The sequence below is a fragment of the Stegodyphus dumicola genome, chromosome 1 (genome assembly GCF_044657685.1).
Source record: "Stegodyphus dumicola isolate Sdum_Otavi_A_Nest chromosome 1, ASM4465768v1".
Taxonomy (NCBI): domain Eukaryota; kingdom Metazoa; phylum Arthropoda; class Arachnida; order Araneae; family Eresidae; genus Stegodyphus; species Stegodyphus dumicola.
In genome coordinates this window covers 191612452-191635212 of record NC_140768.1, presented here as the reverse complement: position 1 = coordinate 191635212, position 22761 = coordinate 191612452, and the positions used below count along the sequence as shown (strand labels likewise).

The 22761-nt window shown below is 31.9% G+C and overlaps 1 protein-coding gene across 16 annotated transcripts in view; it reads right to left on the bottom strand.

The window, feature by feature from the left end:
- Window positions 1–22761, bottom strand: part of LOC118194955 (mutS protein homolog 5-like) — a 317359-nt gene that overhangs the window by 135296 nt on the left and 159302 nt on the right. For all 16 annotated transcript variants that reach the window (XR_015043107.1, XR_015043108.1, XR_015043110.1 and 13 more), the window contains 4 exons: window positions 17448–17489; window positions 17261–17357; window positions 17029–17118; window positions 9962–10088 (listed from right to left, as the gene is read on the bottom strand). Coding sequence is in view for 12 of the 16 variants with exons in the window: in XM_085824216.1 (XP_085680342.1) it covers window positions 9962–10088; window positions 17029–17118; window positions 17261–17357; window positions 17448–17489 (356 nt within the window). In the remaining 4 variants the exon portion in view is untranslated. The remainder of the gene's footprint in view (window positions 1–9961; window positions 10089–17028; window positions 17119–17260; window positions 17358–17447; window positions 17490–22761) is intronic.

Here is a 22761-nt window from a genome sequence, read left to right as displayed (position 1 = left end):
GAATCTTATATAGGTTATGGAATTATCATTAAATATTCAGATAAGTGTAATATTAACAGCATATGTATGTTTTTTTTTCATTTAATGCATGTAAATTCTTACAAATTTATCAGTATTTTTTCTGTGTTATAAAAAGTGGCTATCAATAACAAATAATTGATTAGTAAATAATATCTGCAAATTCCGTATGTAAATGTATTATTTGTATATATTTATGTACGTATTATTTTTTAATTTCGTTTTACCTAAACAAGGGTGAAAAATTATTTTTGATGTGGAATTTTTGCTCTACTAAATCTATACAAAAATTTATTTTTTTTACCATCAGAGAACTGAAGTATTTTTTACAGCATTTTGCACTTCAATCTGAGCATTATAATTTAAAGGTGCATGTCTTGAACCAGTATTTAAAATCATAAAGCCTTTTGATTAACACATGCAAAATAACATTTTTAACCAGTTTGCTACAATAATAGATGTTAGATTCCATGTAAGCAAACTTCAAATAGCATATTTAAAATAAAAAACATGCTTTATATGCAGACATGCTATTAATTTTTTTCAGAAGTTTAAACTGTGAACTTGCTAGATATATTGAAGCGCCAGCATGCACTTATGTATTCATCATGTAAACATTTATTGAAAATTTTAGAAAATTATCTTTTGATTCAGGAAAGCTTTTGAAACTTAAAAATTACTGAAGTTGTATTTATACCAATTTGTACCCACAGCTTTAATGGCCTCTAAATAGTTTAACATGTAATGTAAATAAAAGTAATATGCTTAACTCCATCAGTACTGAAATGCCATAGCTCAGAAATTAAGAATTATCATACAAATAGAGCACTGAGAGACGTCTAATTTTTATATGACACATGAAATTGCCTTGAATTCTAAAAGGAAAAAAGTTAAATAACTATAAAAGTATGATTATAAATCCAGTACAACCTCATAAAAATTTAAACATACAGCTGCGAGGAATTTATTGTCAAAAAATAGATTTTGGGACGCTTAACATTATGCATGTATTTACAAGTAAAAATTGAAAATTCAATAAAGAAAGTATTTTTAACTAATATACAAATGTGAAATATAATATATGAAAATGTTTTAGAAACTTTCAAAATAACTTAAATCATATGAGAAATTTGGCAGAAGCTGAACTGCAGAGAAAAGAAAGGGGACAAAAGCCACACATCTTTATATGAAGGCAAAAAATCGGAAGCTTGGATACCCTAGAATGTTAAATAATAACATTTTAGCGAACACCGCTAAAGTGCCAAAAATGGCACCCCAAACCTGAAATACAACCCTAAAGCGTGGCTATAATACGAGGCCCACACTTGAACATGGCTGATGAGTCAACCTGTGTCTCTAGTAGCTGTAATATGATTGGCTTATTTTAACAAAGTTTCCCAACTCTCGAACGAAGGTTGATTACCGTAAGGTTTCCTCCGACGGTCGTTGTCACGAATGCCAATTTAACCAACAGTCCTTAGGGTTACTGGAGCCGTGAAATTTAGCGGTCGTCCATTAAGAGAAGGTCGTTATTTACGCTCCTTGTCGTGAATAGGGCCCTTAGTCTCTCTAGATTGGCAACAAATCTACAATTCTGCTGTTTCAAATGTAAACAAATATGTCCGCCATGTTATTTAAAACTTAACTGCACTTAAATAGCTTTTAAATTGTTGATAATTGTACAAATATTGCTTCCAGAATTACGAAAGGCATAAAAACCTTAACCGGATGATAAGAACAACATAATTCAATCATTTTTAAAGCAAAAAATGTACAATTTACAAACATATAAGAGTAAAGAAACTGAGATCACTGTGCCGAGTAACAGAGTGGATATATATATAAATATAGTATTTATATACGTTTGGTGCGGCCGATTGCAACCAAAATACGAGGTGCACATCTACATGTTATAGCAGTTCTATATACAAAATTTCAACGTTCTGAGGCTACTCGTTTTCGAGTTAGGCGAGATACGTACGTACGTACATACGTTCGTACAGACGCCATGAAAAATTCTCTTCAGAATTCATTTTAAAGCAGTTTTATAATTTTTTTGGAGGCAAAGAGTCTTTTATTCTGTCCTTACGTACAGATATCACGCAAAAACATCGTTAAATTGCATTCGATAGTGGTCAAAATGGATATTTTCGTTGAAATATGCTGCCTGAAACTTTTCGCAATTACAATACTTCCTTTTTACTTCGTACAAGGAAGTAAAAATAGAGAGAGAGAATTCACATCTTTCCATCTTCAAATCTGCATTATTAGTTTAATGGGAAGGAATTTTCCCTGAAAACTGTAGTTGTCCACTCATTATCCAAACTCTTGAAATCAAAACCATATGTTCCAGTACCATAATCATTGGAGGGGGCCAATCAAAATAGTCATAAGTTTGATGCGTTTGATTTATCTGACTTCAGCGACACAGCCATCATAGAGATTGCCTGTTTTGACTCGGAATGATTATTTGAATTGTATTTTAATGGGGAACAAAATGACCAAATAATTGTATGAAAGCAAATTTGACCAGGCATTGAATGGTAGATTAGGGATAGTGAATGAAAAGCGAAGTTCATTAAAGGATAACTTGACAGGCATTTTTTAAATAAGTTAATTCAGTATAGGATGAAGAATTACTAGAACAGAATTCTCAGCTATGGGAAATAAGGAGTTTGGGAATTAATAATTCATGTCAAAATATAATAAGCGTGATAAATCATTCAGCAGTTTCTGAATTAATTGGAACACATAATTGTGAAGTATAAAGCAAAGGAAAAGGAGCTGCGGAAAAGAGGTCCAGAAAATTGCAATTTCAGAATATGAAACAGAGAACATAAAGCATAAAAGTAATACAATGAATAAGTAGTGCGATATAAAAGTACGTAAGTAGTAAATACATAATAAAATAAATAAATAGTACAATGTAAAAGTAGTACAATATTAAATAAATAAATAATGAAAAATTAGTGCAATATTAAATAAGTAGTTCAATGAAAAAAGGGTAGCTTAGCAAGAGAAGGTCTTATCTGACCCGGCAGATGCCCTGTCCTAGGGCTGCAATAGTGATGATAATCTGACATATCTTATGCACAGTCACACGTTTTTGTGTAATAAAGTGTCTGTGATTGTCCCCATTACTGAAGTACTGACGTAGATGAGTGGCGTTGGTGACAGTGCATTGATAGATGTAGTGGTCTGGGAAGCCTTCTGCTCCGCAGACATAGGTTGCAGTTTCAGAAATTCCAAAGTGAAGAAAATAAACAGGAAATAGTCTGTGACACCAGACAAAGTTGGTGATTTGTGTGATGGACATGTGTCTCTGGAGATTAATTTTTGGAAAGAAATCGTATGTATGTCTCCCCTGTATCACTTAATTCAGATTCCTGTTACCATTTCAGGGATCCTTTTGAAGCAGCTCCTTTTTCAAGTAAGAGGGAGGTGTCGGAATATTAATTTTCTCTGCGTTTATGTTGTTACTTCCCTCTTTGGGAAGTTTGTTGGCTGTTTATTTTCCTAACAAACCTGCATATGCTCTGACCCATACCAGCTGAATGTGTTTATAAGCGTTGCTTTGCAGAAGATGCTGTATGTTGGCAATGAGAAAAAAATGATTCATCCAGCAACACCTAAACATTTTTTTTTTACAAAAACATTATTAACACCGGAGAGTGTTGTAACCTATCATGTTGACATTAGGCGTAGCGATGATTACAGACTTTAGCTAACTGCACAGTAAAGTGTTTGAAGCATTTACGAGGAGAAATTTAAGAGAAATATTTTTCCATATGCAAAATATAAATTCTGGAAATGATAATCATGGATCAAAAGATTATATTTCTTAGTGAACAACATGTCTCTAGAGACCAATTTCATGATACATCACCAATAATGTATAGCATACACTACATAAACGTTATGATGATAGTTGCGAAATTGACGTTTTTCAAATACTAAAACAAAAGGCGAAATTTTCGAACTAATGAAATTTGGGAAGAAATGTTCAGAAGCAGTAATAAATGAGGATGATATAAAAGAAGTTTTTCATTATGATGGCAATGTCCCAATCATCAGTAACTAACAGATAGTGATATCTACAGTATGGTTCTAAATCCAAAACTATCATTAAAAATGATGGAGAATTAACAGATATTTTGAGAACGGAAAAATTTTGATTGAAAATTTAGTGTGAATTTTCAACATGGCAGTTACAGAACTTGAACAGTGGACCTTTGTAACAATGAGAAATTATGTCTCTCTATAAAATTAAAGAAAACGTATTAGCACAAAAGTAAAGCAACTTAAATAACTTGCATTGAAAGAAACAAACAAACCAATAAATACTGAGCTTTTCTAACAAAGCAAACAAATAAATATTGAGCTTTTCTTTGTAAATTTTGATTCTCTTATGTTAATAAATGCTTCAGTATTTAATAAACCAATTTTCAAATTTTTAATTTTCTAATTTCTGTATCATTTTATCAAATTTATAGTGATGATCTAATATACAAAAGAAATTCCAAAATCTGGAATCGCTGAAGTCCCAACCAGTCTGGATTTCAGACTTTGTATTGTAGTAGAAAAGATAAAATAAAGTGGCGTTAATTTGCATTATTAACAAGAATTACTGATGCCAATTGTGTATTTAAAATTATATATTAATAATTAACTGAACAAAAAATGAAGATGTACAGCATTCTTATACTGTTCATACAATTTTTTTTAACTGGAGAAAACAGTTCTATTTTGAAAAAGAAATTATTCCTGATCATATCAGTTTAAGATGCAGTATGATATGCTTTAGACAAAATGATTTGTGATTTTATAATTTATATTTTTCACTCATATACGATCAAAATTTCTTTACTTTGCTTAGTTGCATAACACTGGTCACCTTTGAAAGCTTTCATTAACATTAGTAGTTTCATTAACATTAAAAATGTCTTTTATTTCTTATTCATCTATTTTGGCAGATAAATTCTTGAATCAGTCTTCAACAGACTCAGCAAGAATGCTTATTGATTCTTCATTTATTACATGACATAATATTCTATGCAGCAGTTTAAATTTCTGAAGTCATCCAGTTGAAATAGAAGTTTCTTTAACATTCAGTCGAAGTGCTATTTCTTTGACTTCTTGATTGACCATTCACAGGAAGATGCACAACACTGAATGAAAAATTTTAGCAAAAATGGCTTTAACCTCAGGAAAATTTCCAGCTTTGAATTTCCACTTTTAAGTTGAATGTTTTCGCTTTTGTAACATTTTGTATCAGTTAATTCTGCTCCACTTAGTTTAAACAGTGTCCTGTTCAGAAGGTAAACCGTATCTATTTTTCCTTCCAAGCATTCCCTCTATTTATGTACTAATTTTCGATTCCTGTACCAGACTGCAATGTCTCATGCCTTTGTTTCTTAGTCCTGTCCCCATTTCTGAGGAAAATAATTAATGGGGGACTGTGAAATGTAAAACCAATGCTGTAAGTCAAGCAAAAGGGAAGAATAACTGAAGTTACATGATATACAAAAGAAATATTTTACTATTAAAAAATATGACTGAATCAGAACCAAGATGATACGATGCATAAATGTAAAACACTTATAAATGTCGTTTATATGTGTTTTACCATAGAGCACCATTTATATGTTTCTCGTTTAACGAGAACATATAATTGGTGCTCCACTCTATTAGCTTAATTTTAAAAAGTATGCATCAATTAAAAATTTATACCAAATATCATTTGAAGAGATTACTTAGGACTAATGTTATTCATGCAATTTAAATTACAGATTATTTGCTCATTTTATTTGAAATGATGCATAACACTCAATTTTGTGCATGTAGAAAATACTCTTGGGAATTGAAAAAAATTGAATGTAAAAAAAATTAATAACTTAAAAATCATTCTCGTGATATGGAAGCTATGAAAACAAAAAGCAAAGCAAATCATTATGAAAAATAAGGCATTCAGAAACTGATACAAAAACATTGGTGCTAAAGATAAATAAGACACACTAAATTTTGAAAAATATTCATAGATTAAGGCTCCATTTGTTTAAATTTCACGCAGGAAGAACCACTTTCCAAAGATAAATGTTACAAGTGAATAATTACATCATAATGAGCCAGATTACAGAACTATAATTTGCTCGTGTGCATGTATGTGATTATGAGTGTAATAACTATATGTATAGTTATGTTCTTATATCTGCAGTTCTAATCATTGTTTTAAGCAGTTACGAATAATCAAAGTATAGTAAGTGAATCAAATCGAATTTTACTCACCACTCCTGCGATTTTTCGCAACTGTGGGAAACCTGTTTTTGACTCTCCCTCATCTGGGGAGGTCTATCCTCGGTATTAGGTGGGAGGATTAGGTCTGAGAAGACTGGTCGCTGTTGGCTCGTAAGTGGTTTTGAATCCACGGTGACACTTGGTTTGATCCCTCCACATTAGGCGGGAGGGAGCTGCAACTTTTGTTTGTGCTAATTTGAAATGGCTCTTTTTGGTACTGATCTTTGGGTTCCGCATATGTAGATGCCCTTAGGCTGAACATTGTATCTTTTTGGAGGGCCTTTCGACGAAGTCTCCAAAGCATCGCACACCATAGTACGATCCAGTGACCAGAAGATTTGTCGGGAGTTATCTGATCTCCCCAACAAATAGTTTTTTGAGGATCGCAATCAAGATCCTCTTAATTTTAACTAACTTTTATTTATTAAAATGAACAAAATACAATTAAAAAACAAAGATGAGATGTGATGGCTATTTACAATATATACATGACTAATCAGTGGCCATCTTACATGAGTTGAAGGAATGTGGAGCATTGTCTTATGACGACAACGGCTCCTTCACAAATAAAGCTTGGTTGTCTGCTACATGTCTTATTATGCGTTGGATGCCTCTGAGGCCCGCTGGAAATTTAGCGAGATGTGGCAACTCCAACAAGGAGAAGGAGCACGAGAAGACTTCTTTTCTGAGCTTTTGGATGAGGGGGCATCTGATGATGTAATGAGAAGCATTGGCTAAAGAGGCGCTTGTGCCGCAGGCGCATATAATCTGTCTTCTGAAGAATCTGAGATAATAGCTCAGAAATTTCCCATGATTTGTAAGTGCTTGCACTTAGTAGTAATCCATCCTTAGCCTTTTGGGGGAGACTGTCGGGAATATGTTATACGTCCATCTGCCTGTCTGCTCTTGTTCCCATCTTTCCTGCCATTGTTTTTGCATTTTTGTTTGAGCCTGGTCTTCACTGCCATGTCTGAGAGGGTGACTTCCACGTCTATTTCTGTTGCTCTTTTTGTCTCCGTGTCTGCTTTTTCATTACCTAATGTTCCCTCATGTGCTTTAACCCAATGAAATCCTACTGTGTGGGAGTCTTTGTAGGGTGAGGAAGATTTCTTTTAACGCCTTGATACTGCTGTTGGTGTTCGTAATCTTGTTTAAACTCTGCAGGGAGTTTTGACTGTCTGTATAGACCTGAATTGGGACTTCTGGGCTTACGTTATAGCTTAGCCACTTGCATGCCTCTTTTAGGGCCAGGACGTCTGCCTAAAAAACCGTGGCATCGTTGTTTAGTCTAAATCTGCTGCTATGTGTTTCTTGTGAAGAAAGTTGTTGAAGATCACAAACGCCGCCCCTACTTTATTCTCTTTCTTCGAACCATCTGTGAATGCTTCTAATCCCAGACACTTGCCTTCTGTCCCAGACACTTGCCTGCCCCCAGAGGGCCACTCTGGGGGCTCTTTATTCCATTTTAAGCGGAATTTTTTCGCTGGGTGCTCTGAGGCTGTAGGTAGTTTTTCTTCTATCTCATTACCCCAAATTACAAGATCTCCTATGTTTATATTCTCTTTGTAGTGCTGTATTCTGTACAGACTTGACTCCATGTGAGCTTTTAAGTCTAGTGGTAAGAGACTGGTCAAGACTTGTAGTCCTGATGTTGGGGCCATGGAGAAGGCCTTTGTAATGCATAATAGAGCTAACCTTTGTATTTGATTTAGCTTTATCTTTTGTCTTTCTGTGCCCGTGAACCAAATGGGACATCCGTAGAGAATCATTCTTCCAATTGCTTGTATGTACAATGTCTTTAAAAGTTTCCCTCTTAGATTCCATCTATGCTTTATCATCTTATTGAGATTGTTAATGAGACTTAATGTTTTTCCTTTATTCCCCTAGATGAGGGATCCATGTGAGTTTTTGATTGAGGGTAAATCCCAAGTATCTCAGGGGTGCGCATTGTGGTATCATTCCATTTTATCCTGGGGGGAGATCGATGAAGTTTGTTGCTTTTCGACGCTGAACTTTAATTTGTAATCTTCACTCCATTGTTGAATCTGGGAAAGGGCCTTATGGGCTTTTTCCTCTATTCTTGTTCTATTTCCTCCCGCTATTATTAAGATAAAATCATCTGCATATGCTTGCAGTTTGACGTCATCATCGAATTTTATTTTGAGGGCAGAATCTGCTACGTCGTTCCATAAAATAGGCCTCAGGTTTGACCCTTGTGGGGCTACTTTCTCATATTTATGTGTGATATTTACTCCATCACGTTTATATGTAATTCTTCTATTGTTTAAATAACTTTTTATTATTTCGTAAATGTTCGTTGGGCAGTCCATGTCTTTGAATCTTTCCAGGACTTCCGGCCACCATAGATTATTAAAGGCCGATGTGACGTCTAGTGCTATTATACATGTGTGTAAGTTCCTTCTCTTGTTCTCATGGATTTGTTTTACTAATTCATTTAAGGCGTCTATTGTGCTTCTATCGGGTAAAAAGCTGAACTGCTGCCCATGCAGCTTTTTATTTGACACTAGGTGGTGGGTGATTCTTTTCGCTATTAGCTTGTGCAGAACCTTGCCCCATGCCGACAGAAGGCAAATCGGGCGATAGGCATTTGTGTTGGTCGGGTCTTTACCTTCCTTTCGGAACAAAACTAAATTGCCGGATTTCCATGTATCTGGGAAATATCCTTTGTTTAGGCAATTATTGAGTATCTTAACAAATTTCTTCCTGTCTGCTAGGAAGAGTTCTTCTGTTATTTCTATTGAGAGCCCGTTTATTTTCATTTACTCTAAGAGGGAAAGTTATAGTAAGTGAAAATAAACCTGTACATTATGAAACAGCAGCAACTGTGAACATAAGCACTTGCATATATCTTTCAAACCAATACTGACAAATGGAAGGCAAAAACGATCCTTGTGAAAAATTTTCATGTATTCTCAGATTATTGGAGTCATCATCCAAATAATATTTCACTCACTTTTTTTTTCTTTTGTTTTTGTACTCACACTATTGCAAAAACAGAAACTTTTCAGTTCTGCATTCCTTGAAATACTACATTATGTTATGTAGTACAGGTATTGTACTTTTTCATTGTTGATTTTGAAGATTCTCTCATATGCACCAAGAGAAAGTGTATTGCAGTGTTTCGTTATTTTGCATAATTTAATTTAGTAGTTCAGCATGTGGCACAGCATATAGTACACATTATTGTTTTACTTAATGTGGTAATATCTTAGCCTACATAATTTTTTAATTAAATTAGATCTCATTTATGGATGTCATATGAATATTATGTTTAATATAGTGTTCACTACTATCATCGGTAAATCTTCAAAACTATTACCCACAAATATGGGGATTTTGCTGTTTAACTTTTAGAAGATTATGTCCTATAAACGTTGTAATTTCCTTTATACAGTAATACAACACTAGGTACAGTCTTTTACTACTAGGTACTAGGTACTCTCTAAAACACATGTTTAATAAAAAAGATGCATTACATAAGAAAAACTTAAAATGAAACGTAATAATTAAGATATTTTATATGCAGTATTAAAGTATTTTTCTTTATAGTTAAGTCCCAATGTACGTTACCATAATTAGATAGTGCACTTCAATAAACTGGTAAGTGAACAAGGACAGTTAAACTTACTTGCTTTAAATAGATGCTTTTGCCGCTAGAGTTAGGCCCAGTTAGAATTTTGATTTTACTTTCATGCTTTCCACTAAACGTATCATTTGGAACAAATGATTCAACACACAGTTCTTGAAGAGGATGCCTATTATAAATAAACACAGCGGAAACGAACATAAAATAGGTGCATGACACACTATATGAAAAGAATAAGAAATTTTCAAATATTTTCATTTCATATATATATATATATGTGTGTGTGTGTTACCGGCAAAGTATGAAACACCGGCATTCTATAGAATGCTTAGGCATTGTATACAATGCCAGACGATTTTAGGCAAAGTGTGAAATATGAGAATTATTGCATACTTTCCCTAGGCATTGTATATAACACCTAGGTATTCTATAAAATGGCAAATGCTCCTTAGGCAAAGTATGAAAAGAAAGGTTATGATAAGGTTATTATTTAAAAGACGTTCCTTCCTCAGAAATACAAATGTTATTTTGAAAAATTCATGAAAGAGTGCCATTAAAAAACTGTTAAACTGTTATTCGAAATACGGAAAAAAAAAAAAAAAAAAGAAAGAGGTGAGATGATCCTTGATACAACATAATAAGTTTGCTATCTGGCTGAGACTGGGAATCGGTAAGATCTACCTGACGACGGAAATTACATTCAGAAACAATCATAAGTTTCACATAAATGGCCTTTTTAATACCTTTCTGTTTTTCTGGCAGGGCTCACAAAGCCAGCTCTACAGTTCAATATCATTTACATGTAAAGTTTTTGTAATTTGTTGAACATTGTTTCAACATTGTGTCACGTCCGTGTCCAGTACTGAAATGAGTTTTCATGAAACACAGAAAATAACTCAGCGTCCATGACGTGATATTGTACTGTCCGTGACGTGATACTGATGCTTTCTTTAGCAAGGTAAATAAATGTACTTTTGTTTCCACAAATATCACATCCTAGCGATAAAGCAGTCAGTAGTACCGTGGTCTTAGTAGTGGTTTTGGCCTTTTTACGTCATTTATTAACTTCTGGTACGTAGTTTTGGTTTTTCGAAACGAATCGGAAATGTATTCAGTATGTACTTTTCCAGCTTTTAATTTGGCATTCTATAGAATGCCTAGGAAATGCGTGAAATATGAATCATTTCATACATTGCCGGCTAGTTTTACACATTATATACAATGCCTAGGCATTCTGTAGAATGACGGATTTCAAACTTTGCCGGTAACATATACATTGTATACATTATACAATATATGTATAAATATAATATAATCTATCTATAAACATATGTTACCGTGAAAGACCGAAATTGGAGAACGCCGACTTTCACCGGAGAATATCAACATTCACCAAATACGTCGGTGAAAGACCGAATATTTCACTACATTCTTGTATATTCGGACCTTCACCAGTGTATGTCGACAATCACAGATATGCTCTGGTGAAAGTCGAAAAGAGAGGTCATAAAGTGCCATAATAGTTTAAGTTGTTGCAATAAATAAGATTTGAATCACATAATTTAGTAAGTTTTTTATTACTGTTATTTTATTTTCTCACTTAGAACGTACTGTATAATTAAGTAAGTTTTTAACTTTTATTATTTTCCTTTCTCATTTTGAATGTATTGTGTGTTTTAGGTTCTCATGTTCTTAAGTTCTTATTTCAAGTCTCAAGTGCGTTTATTCGAGACTGAATTACAGAGAAGAAAATATAATATTGTTATATGTTCAACATTCACCATTAGTACATGGTGAATGTCGACATTGACCGATGTAAGTCAGAAATAAGAGTATTTGGAAAATATTTTGGACATACACCAAGAGACTATGTGAATGTTGACATTCACCGGTGAAAGTCGACATTCTCCAGATTTCGGTGTTTCACCGTAACATATATAATATCGGCATTCCTCGGGCATTCCTAGTCACTCCCTCTCCCATAAATTACTTCACACAAATTTTGCTGACTGAAATAATTCAAAGCACCCGCTGCCGATAAGGAATTTCGGAAACACAATCCTTCTGAGTAAGATGCGAAGAGAACACTTTGCCCACTTCCCACTAGAAAGAATGTAAGTTAATTAATGCTTTTTATATCTTCATGTACATTCCCTTTCCTTATTATATATATTTTAAATTTCAATTTTTGATTTGTTTTTCCAAAGATTGCATTACATTTCTTATATTTCGTAATTTTCTAATGTTTGTTTCAATTACTTTGAGTTCTATTTCATAATGCCAATTTCCAATGTTTAATTTTTTACAAACAGTTTTGAATTAAAATGCATAAACACGAGGGTGTCGGGGGACAATTACTCAAGTAATTTATCAATTTTACTGCAGAGATTGCTTTTCACTCAAAATTGAATTAGCGAAAATGCTTAATCAGAATGAATTCTTTAGTGCTCTGCATTAGTTCTTGATCCCTTCAATTCACGGAAATATTTGGCCTAACTTAAATTGCCAGTTTGGCATCGCCTTATTACTTGAGTAAAGGACGAAACACCTTCATATTTATTTCTTAATTATCGCTCATTGAACGGGAGTTGGTTTGTTCCCCTTGAAAAGTCAACTAATTTCCGATCAATGGCAATGATTATTTGCTTTTAATTTAATTTCTTTTTACAACTGAAATTTTGTTATTTATGATTTAATTCAAGTCCCCTTTAAACATTTTTAACAATTTACATTAAAGTCACTTTAAACAATTTACATTAAAGTCACTTTAAACAATTTTCGGAATTAAACTTACTAACTATGGATTCACTCTTTTTAGATAATTCTACTAAAATTAATCTTAGGAGATAATATAATCAATATTTCTTTAGTAAATAAATTATATATAATATATATATATATTGATTTGTAAAGTGAGCAAATGCTCTAAGTTGATTAGCCAGTTCAAAAGTTTTATCCCCCCCCAAAAAAAAACATTTTCTTGACAAACACTTTTATTTTAAAGAAAATAATTTTTTTTATATGTGAGATGGTAAATTATTTTCATGAATCCTTTAGTTGATCTGTTATACTCTGCATTATCTTCTGCCCAGAGTCGGTAAAATACAGACTTTAGAGATAGATACAGTTCTATATAATAACTGAGACAGTCAACAGATAACTGCATATTCATTCCTTTATTTACATATTAATGCTTTTAACGGAAAATATTCATAAAAATGTTTAAAATATTTCTGGGATTTTATACAATGTCTCCTTAATTTCAACCATTACTTGAACTGATTTCCAAAATAACATATTTTTATGAAACAATGGGAATATACTAATGGGAAAATTAAAGAAACAACTATAAAAAGGTGCTTTATGTTAGGGATTCATCTTCGTCAGACAGAAATATGCAAATTTTTGAGCCTGTTCTTTCAGCATCTGTGGGAAGGAGTGCAGGCAATGCTTCAGATTCTGATTTCAAGACTCACATGAGTAGATAGATAAAACTTTTGTATGTGGAAGGTGAAACATGTCTTTCAGAAAGCATCTGATGGATTGTGCGAAATGGTGTGCAACTAGGAAAATGGAAGTAGGACAGACAATGACACAGGTCTGTAAAGCCTGTGAGCCAAAAGGGTTATATCAAGAATTGGGAAATGGTTCAAAGACACTGATGATGTATGCATACAACCAGGTCAAGGTCTAAAACATTCCATAACAGACACTCAGAACCATTATTTGACAATGCTTGCTAAAACAAATACATAAGCTCAGACTGAAATCTGCTCAGATTGCAAGGGAGTTTGCTAAAGCTGCAAGAACTAAACAGTACAGATATACCATGAGTTTCAAAGCATAAAAGAAGGTTGTTTGAAAGGAAACCTATGATTTGTATCTCACTAACTTAGGCTGTGAAGTGTGCCCAGCTGCAGTTGTCCAGAGATTATCATGCTTAGAGTACTACGGACCGGAGTCGAATTCTCTTTACTGATGGGCCTTGTTTTTGTTTGGAACGTGATTCCAGGTGTTTTACAATCTGGAGGGAGCAAAACATAAGCCTGATATCCATGAAAGGCATCAATACAAAGATGATGCGGGTACGGAAGGGCATCATTCTGAATGACTGCATTGACCTACATACTTTTAACATTCCATTTACAAATGTTGAAATAAACAGATATTAGGTTCTTGGCCCTTATGTCAAATTGTTTAAAGTGCAGTTGGTAATAACTTGCTTCTAATGAATGCCAATATTTCTCCCCATTATCCTGCACTAGTGACTATCTTGAGAATGAAGAAATTAGAATTTAGAGCAGGCACTGCAAGAAGAATTTAGAAAGGCAATAGGGCAGCAGTTAGGATTCACAGAGATTGCATCAGGTGGGAAAATACCTAACGTCAACCCTGTGTATGATGCATTAAGATGAATCTTTTAAATTAGATGAATCTTTTAAATTGTCAATTTTCAATTTCTTTATTAATAAAAAATTCCGTTCTATAATGCCTATCCATATGATAAGATTAGCATTTTTGCTATTTTCCATGCTTATGTATAGTGAAAAGTAAAAAAAAAAATAAAGGGAAGATAAACATGTTAAAAATAACGATTCTAGTATCAGAAGCAAAACATTCTTCACTTCTTGGTCAGAAATAAGGATCCCACCATTTATATTAGGAATACGAAGAAATTAGAACCCATGAACCTATTCGCCAATTCAAAAGATAACCATATTTAACAGTGAATCGCCAAAAATATTCCTCAAAAATGCATTCACACTCAAAATGGCAGTTGTAAAAACAGACAGAAATTTCACATGATTAAAACTTGAGGACCTTCTTTCAATTCTGGCCGAAATTAAGAAATTTTAAAGGACCAAAAATCGATTCCAAAAAACCTAAGGTCTTTTAAAGACTCTTAAGGACCGTAGGAACCCTGTACTAGGCATTTAAAATAAATGACAAAGCCATGACTAATACTTGATCACAATATTTACTTGCATTTTATATAAATGAAATAGTCAATGAAATTAGGTTTATGCCCTTTTAATACATATAAATTCATTCATTAAAGAGTGTATGAGATCTTGATGTGGGAATTATCAAATAGAAATGAGCTGTATTGAGGTATGTGATATATGGTAAGCAAAACATGTTTTAACAATTATAATAAAGTAGCAAATGCTCATAAAATTATCAATTGCATATAAAATAAATCATGTAAGTAGATATGTCATTAAAAATGAAAATATAAAAATTATTAAGAAGCACGTTTATGGCTTTAAACTGCTCATTTTATTCAGTAATTGTAATTACTATTTGAAAGATAAAAGATATCATGAAATAATGAATGGTAAAAGTATATAAACTGGCTATTTGTCATGCCACATGAAAGATGAATGAAAGACTTTATGTTTGATGCAGTGGCAATTGCCATGCTACACAGATGATAAATTCCTGGCAGTGACAGAGAAGTTAAAGAAATTTTTGAAAGACTCTGCTATTCTTCTACTCTATAAAGACCTTTCCAATATCAGATCAAAGCAACAATTACACATTTCTAGAATGATTTACGGGCTGTTTAATTAAATTTTAAAATGTAAAGAGTACTTTTTTAAATGCTCAGTCTGATAGCCATTTTTCTGGATTTTAAGTCTGTAATGTGAAATTTCATGATAGAAGGGTTTTTCATAAAATTTTCAAGGGCCATTCCTCTTCCAAAGCCTATCAATCGAGGGGGTTTACACTTAGACAGATCTCTTTTCGAGAGACCAAAGGCAAAATAGTCATAGGTGTAATGCCAGGGGACTTCGCAGGAATACATTGAAAAGGTATATATGCAGTACCAGTAACAATCTTTAATTTTTCAAGGAATGCAAAGCTACTGTTCAAAGTACGACTAATTCTTGATGAAGTTTCACATTTTCATAGTCACTAGGATAAAGAAATAAAATTTTTTCTGTAAATATTGGACGTAACACTTTCTCTTGATAACATAATGAGTTGATTTTAGCATTTTTTCTGACTCTTCTTATTTTTAGTTTTCCACTGTGAGAAAATTCTGCAATAATCATAAACCCCTGACTGAAACTTTTTTTGCCCTATTCATGGAAAGAGGTTTGTACATTTTTTCTTTTCATTTTCAATAATAAATAAACCTTAGTTTGTTGTTATTTTGTTTATTTGCTATTTAGGTAAACCTGTGCTTCATCAAGAGTCACAATGTATTTCCATTTATAACCTGCTAAATAGTTTACTTACAGGGTTCTATAAATGTTCAGCATTGAGAGATGTGCCTTGGCAAAAACTGGTGAAAATTATCGTCTTTAGCTTTTTTAAACTATAAACCCTGGTTCAATATTTTATTTATTACTGTTACAGATGTATTTACAGAATTCATTTTATGAATTAGTGGACTTTCTCTCGCTACCAACGATTTAACTTTAGAAATATTAGAAGCAGTATATACCTTTCTTGAGTACTCATTTGGAGCCTTCTTTCCATGTAGAGGTAATGACTGACAGTTTTTCTCTTTCCTATTAATAATGCTGCTTATTTTGCCCTTAGAAATTTTAATACCATACGTTTCACAATGGTTTTGAATTATGGAATGAGAATATTTCTCTTCGGAAAATGCACAAACATATCTTTCAATCCACAGCTTGTTTACTTGCAACATTTTGAAAAAAGAATAAATTTAAAAGTAGTAGATGATATTTCTCATTTCAAACAATAAGCCATAAATTTTTGTTCCAAAACATTTGCTTTTTTAAAAATTTTTTATAAGCAATTAGTTTATTTACATGTACTTTAAACATACTTTTAAACAACTGGGTACATGACATTAGTTTTCAAAACATGAAATTTATCAGAATTCTACAAAAAGTTATATATATATATTTAACCCTTACCTCCACAGAAAACTTTTAATTAATTCAAGATAGCTCTGTCAGGACTTAAATATTTAGTACTAATATTTAAACAATCACGAGTTCTAAAGACCAGACAGCAATAGTCTTCTTAACATCTAAATTTAAATAATTCACTAATAATAATGTGTTAAAATGAATTTGCAAATGCAGATTAAATATTTTCAATGTAATATACAGAACAATTTAACAAACCTTCCTTTTACAATTGCAAAATATCCATCTGCTGTAATTTCAGGCTGAGTCCAGTTGTATTCCAGTGATATCACAGCAAGAGCTATCAGGCTGAAAATTTCATTTGCAGATTTGATAAAACTAATATATACATCAATACTATGAAGTTAAAAATAAACATAATTATTACTGTTATTAACTAAGCAAAATATTGAAAGTGAGTTGAATCTGTAAAATATTTTTATTTCTTTACCAATCTAATTTCGCAGAATATTCCATAACAGCATTAAAAATATGTTCCACTTCCAAAACAGCATTTTGCAACTTATGCATTATTTGAGTTTCTTTGTCTGTAGAATAAATGGTTATAAAATATGAACATAGTCCTTAAAAGTACGAGAAAATAAATTTAATTATGCTATAAAAAGAATTTTACTTGCCGTATATGTCACATAAGGTGTCACCAAGCAACGAATCCAGTTCTGAAAGTGATAAGATGAAATTTCAACGTCAGTTTATATTTTGTAACAAGACGAAACAAAGAACATGCCATAAAAATAAATTTTCAAAAACCAGCCATTAATTCTCACTCCTCAGCTTTAAAAACTGCACAAAATGTCATTAATGAAAGCAGAAGAAGTCGGGAAAAAATGATGGTATGAATTTAAAACCCTTCCCTAAAACTGGAAGCAACAGAAAAATCCTCAGGCTACTTAAAAAAATATTGAACCTTTTGATACAATTTCTTTTATGTCAACAGTTTTTGTGTAGTATGTATTGAATACTTACAAGTGAATAGATGTATATTCAAATACTACTGTCAAAATTGCGATATAACATTTGCATTCAGATTACAGTTCAATAGATGAAAGAGATTTCTTATCCAAAACAAAAATTTACCATCTGAATACCTATGTTCAGATCACAGTCTAATACCTCAAAAACCAAAGAAAAGTTATCCATTAAAAATAGAAAATAAATATGACACAAATATCTGGCTTCTCTTATATAAAAAATAACATTGATTTTTGCCAACTCATAATAAAATAAATCTATTACTGAATAAATTAAAACTTGACTTTCAATTTCATTTATTTTAGAATATCAGTTTTATGAGATTTTATATTCATTTCTGCATTTCTGTTTTGATGCAAACGGTACAAAGCAAAGGATATCGATATTTTAAAAAGTATATTAGCATCTGGGAAAAAATTAAAAAAATAAAAATATCTACTACTCAATTTTATTTTGTATGCAGATGATAATGCACACAAGAAGCAAAATTTGAAATTTTGCAATCAACATAATATTAAGATATCCGAAACGTGTTTTACCTATCACATTTATGACATAGTAACACTCAATGAAAAATGCTATTGTGAAAGCAGATAATATAATTTTGAAATGCTTACTTCCAGATACTGATGAGCAATGCACTTTTATAACACTGAATACAAATAAAAATATTTATGTATTATGAATTGGTAACAACATGGTTTCACGTTTCTGTTTTAATGTGTAATGTACAAGATTTCATTCTTAACTACGCACAATAAAGCCTCTTGGAGATATTAAAAAAACTTTACGATTCATAAATATTTGTAATGGTCTACTTCATATTTATTTATAAAAAAGCATAACACAACACAGCAGAGTTAGAAGCATTTCAGCAAAATAAATCAGAGTATCTACATGTAAAGGACAGGCTGTTGTTATCCAAAGGCATCACAATGCTATCAAAGAAGTATGCATTTTCCTTCCACTGCACTATTAAGGAATTTAGGCAACACAAGAAAAGCTTATCAGTGCAGCGCATTTTCCTGCATTATTGTCATAAGGATCTCTAGAATTTGGTAATTATATGAAATAAATACTTACCAGCAAAGCATGTAATAGAAAAAATATTTTCAACATTTACAAGTTTCATTTCACTTGATCATCTGCCTGTTCGTTCTTGGAAAGCCGATGCCAAACTTCCCTGCTCAAAAATTTAGTTAAACTAATCACAATGTATATCATGAAGGTCACTTCAGCCACATATCTTATGCATGTAAGGTGGCAATATCTTATTTTGACAGGACACAGTTTTTTCCCCTAAAGTATGTGTGTACTTAAAATAATAAAGTTCACTTTGAAGCATTATAAAAATTCTGAAAAAATATTGGTTTACGAAAAGGACATAAATTTCTTCCCTACAATATATATATATATATATATTGTTTTAAAATGTTTGTATATGTTTTTGCATATGCTTATGTTGAAGTTGAATAATCCATGAACGCATAAAAAATTATGTGAAATTTTGACTAGGAAATCTACAACAGATTTAAAAAACAAAAATTACTTCATATGACATTTTATATTTAGAGAAAGACTTACGTTTTTACATCATTAATAGCATGCATTTAAAAATATATTGCATAACAGACTATTAATTAATTATTCGGACAAATGAAAGTATTTGTTTAATATGCCCAGACAAGCTCACACTCTGATAATTTCACAGTGTAAGAACATTGCTTGTCTTCTACCTTTGCAGTGACTCTAACTGCTCTATCCCTGCCACCTATGACTGTAGTGAATTTAAATGAGAAAGAACAAAGAAATTATACAGCATGCAAACAAGGATGTGAACATAGGAAAGACGAGTCATATTAAGTGATGAATGCTTTTGTAACTTGAATTGTAAATAACATGTAATAAATATAGAGTAATTATGTAGTTTAGAAAATTTGAGATACTACAACCACATAAAGTAAAGGTAACCAATGAGATAATCATGCTTATAATACATCATTAGAGGTATGATTTTTTCTATCTCCAATAAGCCACTTACACTACGATTGTTGTAAAGTGTCCCTATTACAAACTAAACTGAAATATTGGATCATATGAAAAGTTCTGCAGTTTTTTGATGATGGATACAAATCAGTAAAAAACAAAAGAAACTTAATTGAAAAAGAAAAAAAATTAATCAAATTAATCAATTAAAGAAAATTAATCATTATTTTATTTCACAGCATTTTACCATCTCTCAGGCAACAGGAAATTTTTTTTTTTTTTTTTTTTTTTTTTTTTTTTTTTAAGGTCATTAGGTTATTTGTAACAAAGTTATCAACGTGCTGTGTCATAGTCTCCAAAGAAGTGAACTCCTGACCATTCAGAAAATTTTGAAGTCATTTGAAGAGATGAAAATCTCAGACGACAAGGTCTAGTAAATATGGAAGGCGACATTGCCTGTCTGATTGACTTTAAACAAAACATCTCAGCCACATTTAGTAAGTTTTTGGAAGATATTCATCAAAATATGAAACCAAGAATTGGATGGAAAACAACACCTCGAAGATTGGTCAGTTCTGGTCACTTTGCTTCGATTTCTGATTTTAAAGCTACGATTTGGGAATGGCACTTTTTAGAGTTAATTGTTTGATTTGGTGAGAATAATTCATAGATATACAATTCTTTTGTAGTTTCACCATACATAAAAATTTACTTTTTTGGGATGCAGTAATCTCTCAACATTATAAAAGGAAGTTCTTTTGACTTACTCTAAGATCTTTTCCTTATAACATGTTTTCCTTGTTGTTTCTTTACAGTATTCACTTCTCATATCCAGTAATGAACCATTTCAAAAAAGAAGCTTGTTTATTTCTTTTAGCAATTAATATTTTAAAGAATCACATGTCAAAACCCAAGCAAGCACATTTTCCTGTGCTGAAGTATGGGTTCGCATCATAGCAGCTTACATACCCAGTCTTCTATTAAATATCATGATCATGAACTGTACTTTTCAGAAATTTTATTCTGCCTGATAGTTCCTGAGTTATACAGCTTAGATTTTCAATGACAGCTTCGTTTAACTGGTCTTTGTTTACAGAGGATGATCATCCAGAGTGGGCATTATATTTGAAGCTGAAATTTCCACTTCTCAAACCACTTTAAAAGCACGTCATCAAAAACAGCAAAGCACAAATTTTACACGCTGTTTGACTAGCCCATTTTTAAAATAAAAAAGCATAATATAATAAAAATGAACTTTTGGGTTCTTCATTCTTAGCAATGCCCTGAAATAAAAATTATGCTACAACACATGCAGTAATTATGCAGCGTGAGTAGAAAAGATTATATTTAACCCTCCACTTCAATTAAAGTCACTCTGTATCAACAATAACAAAATAATTAGAAGAAAACATGTTCCAATTTGAAAAACTGCAGAGCTGTTGGGATGATATAACAATTTATAGCAACCTCACATGTCATTTCTTTCATGAAAGAGTTAGTAATATTGTGCCAACCTGCCAAGTTATTTGATTAGCCATCTTGTTGTATTATATGATTTTATTTTATGCCAAGTAAGTAAAAATGTCTGGAGATTTTGCAGTGAAGTTAATGCCATTCTGGCAATTCAAAAGACAGATAATTTTAGTCTCACTTTGTTGCATATAATGTTTTGCCAAAGTTATGGTGGGAGTGTCAACTAAAAAAAAGAGAAATATAAAGTTGAAAGACTTGATGGAATTTTTGAAGAATTATGCTAGAACATTTTAGAACAATAAACCTTTAATTTTTAAAATGCACAAACCAGATAAACCAGTGAATAATAAGATTGCTTCTCTCATTACTTATTATTCTGTAAAGAAGATAATTTTTTACACAAGTGTTCTAATTTTTCTAATTTATCAGTGGAAAAACGAATAGATTTTGCTTCGACTAGTTGACTTTGTTTTAATTGCTTATGTAATGTAATGTGAGTAATTGACTTTGTTTTAATTGCTTATATAATGTAAAATGTAAAAGAGTGCAAATGCTTGTGAACATTGATTTAAATATCATCATAGAATTTTTCACTTAGAAAATAATTTCTAACCAAAAAAATGCATCTAATTTCCCTTTATCGGAAGCATAAGTCTTTGTTCCAAAATTGGGAAAAAAAATTGAGTAAGGCTTTTTCAACTGTGTGTAAACAACTGCAAAAATAACTATTTTGGTGCTCATGCTAATGGTAAACACAGTCATGTACTTTCGTGTACGGCTTTTAGTTAAAGTTAAAAACTCAAAAAATTAATTCATAAATTGAAGATGTTTGCTAAACTCAGGTAGTGAAATATCTTTCAGTCATTGGAAAACTACTATCAATTAAAACTGAGAATAAAGAATTCAAAGCTATTACTTTCATGTTTAGGAACTTTCAACCCGTTTCAATTCTTATTTAGGAACTTTCAACCCGCTTCAATTCATATTTAAGTGCTTTCAATACTGGAGAAATCGACTTGTTCAACACCTCCTTCAAGTACTAGCTACAGAGTTTCTATGTTCACCTACATAATAGGTAAAATTAAAGGAAATATTCCAATTAAAGGTTTATTACCTTTGAATTGTAACATTACCTTTGAATTTATATGAATGTTTCCAAGATTTAACTTTAGCAGATCCTGATTTTCATGAATTGAGATAAATTGATATTTTCCTAGGAGTTAAAGTGCCTTTTACTTTGAACAATGGAGAAGTAATTCAAAGAGACAAAAACCTTCTATCTGCAATTTTTGTTCTAAGTTGGGAGGAGTAACTGCTAGAACTACAAATTATGAATCCTCAAACCACGAGCAAGTTTCAGTCAGTTTGCTAAATGCAAGTACTGAGGAGTTAGTGAAATCATTTTGGGATCTTGAACAAATTTCCACATCGAAACCTTTAACTAAAGAAAAATCCTGAAATATATCAACAACATGAAGACTTTATGTCTGAATATTTATC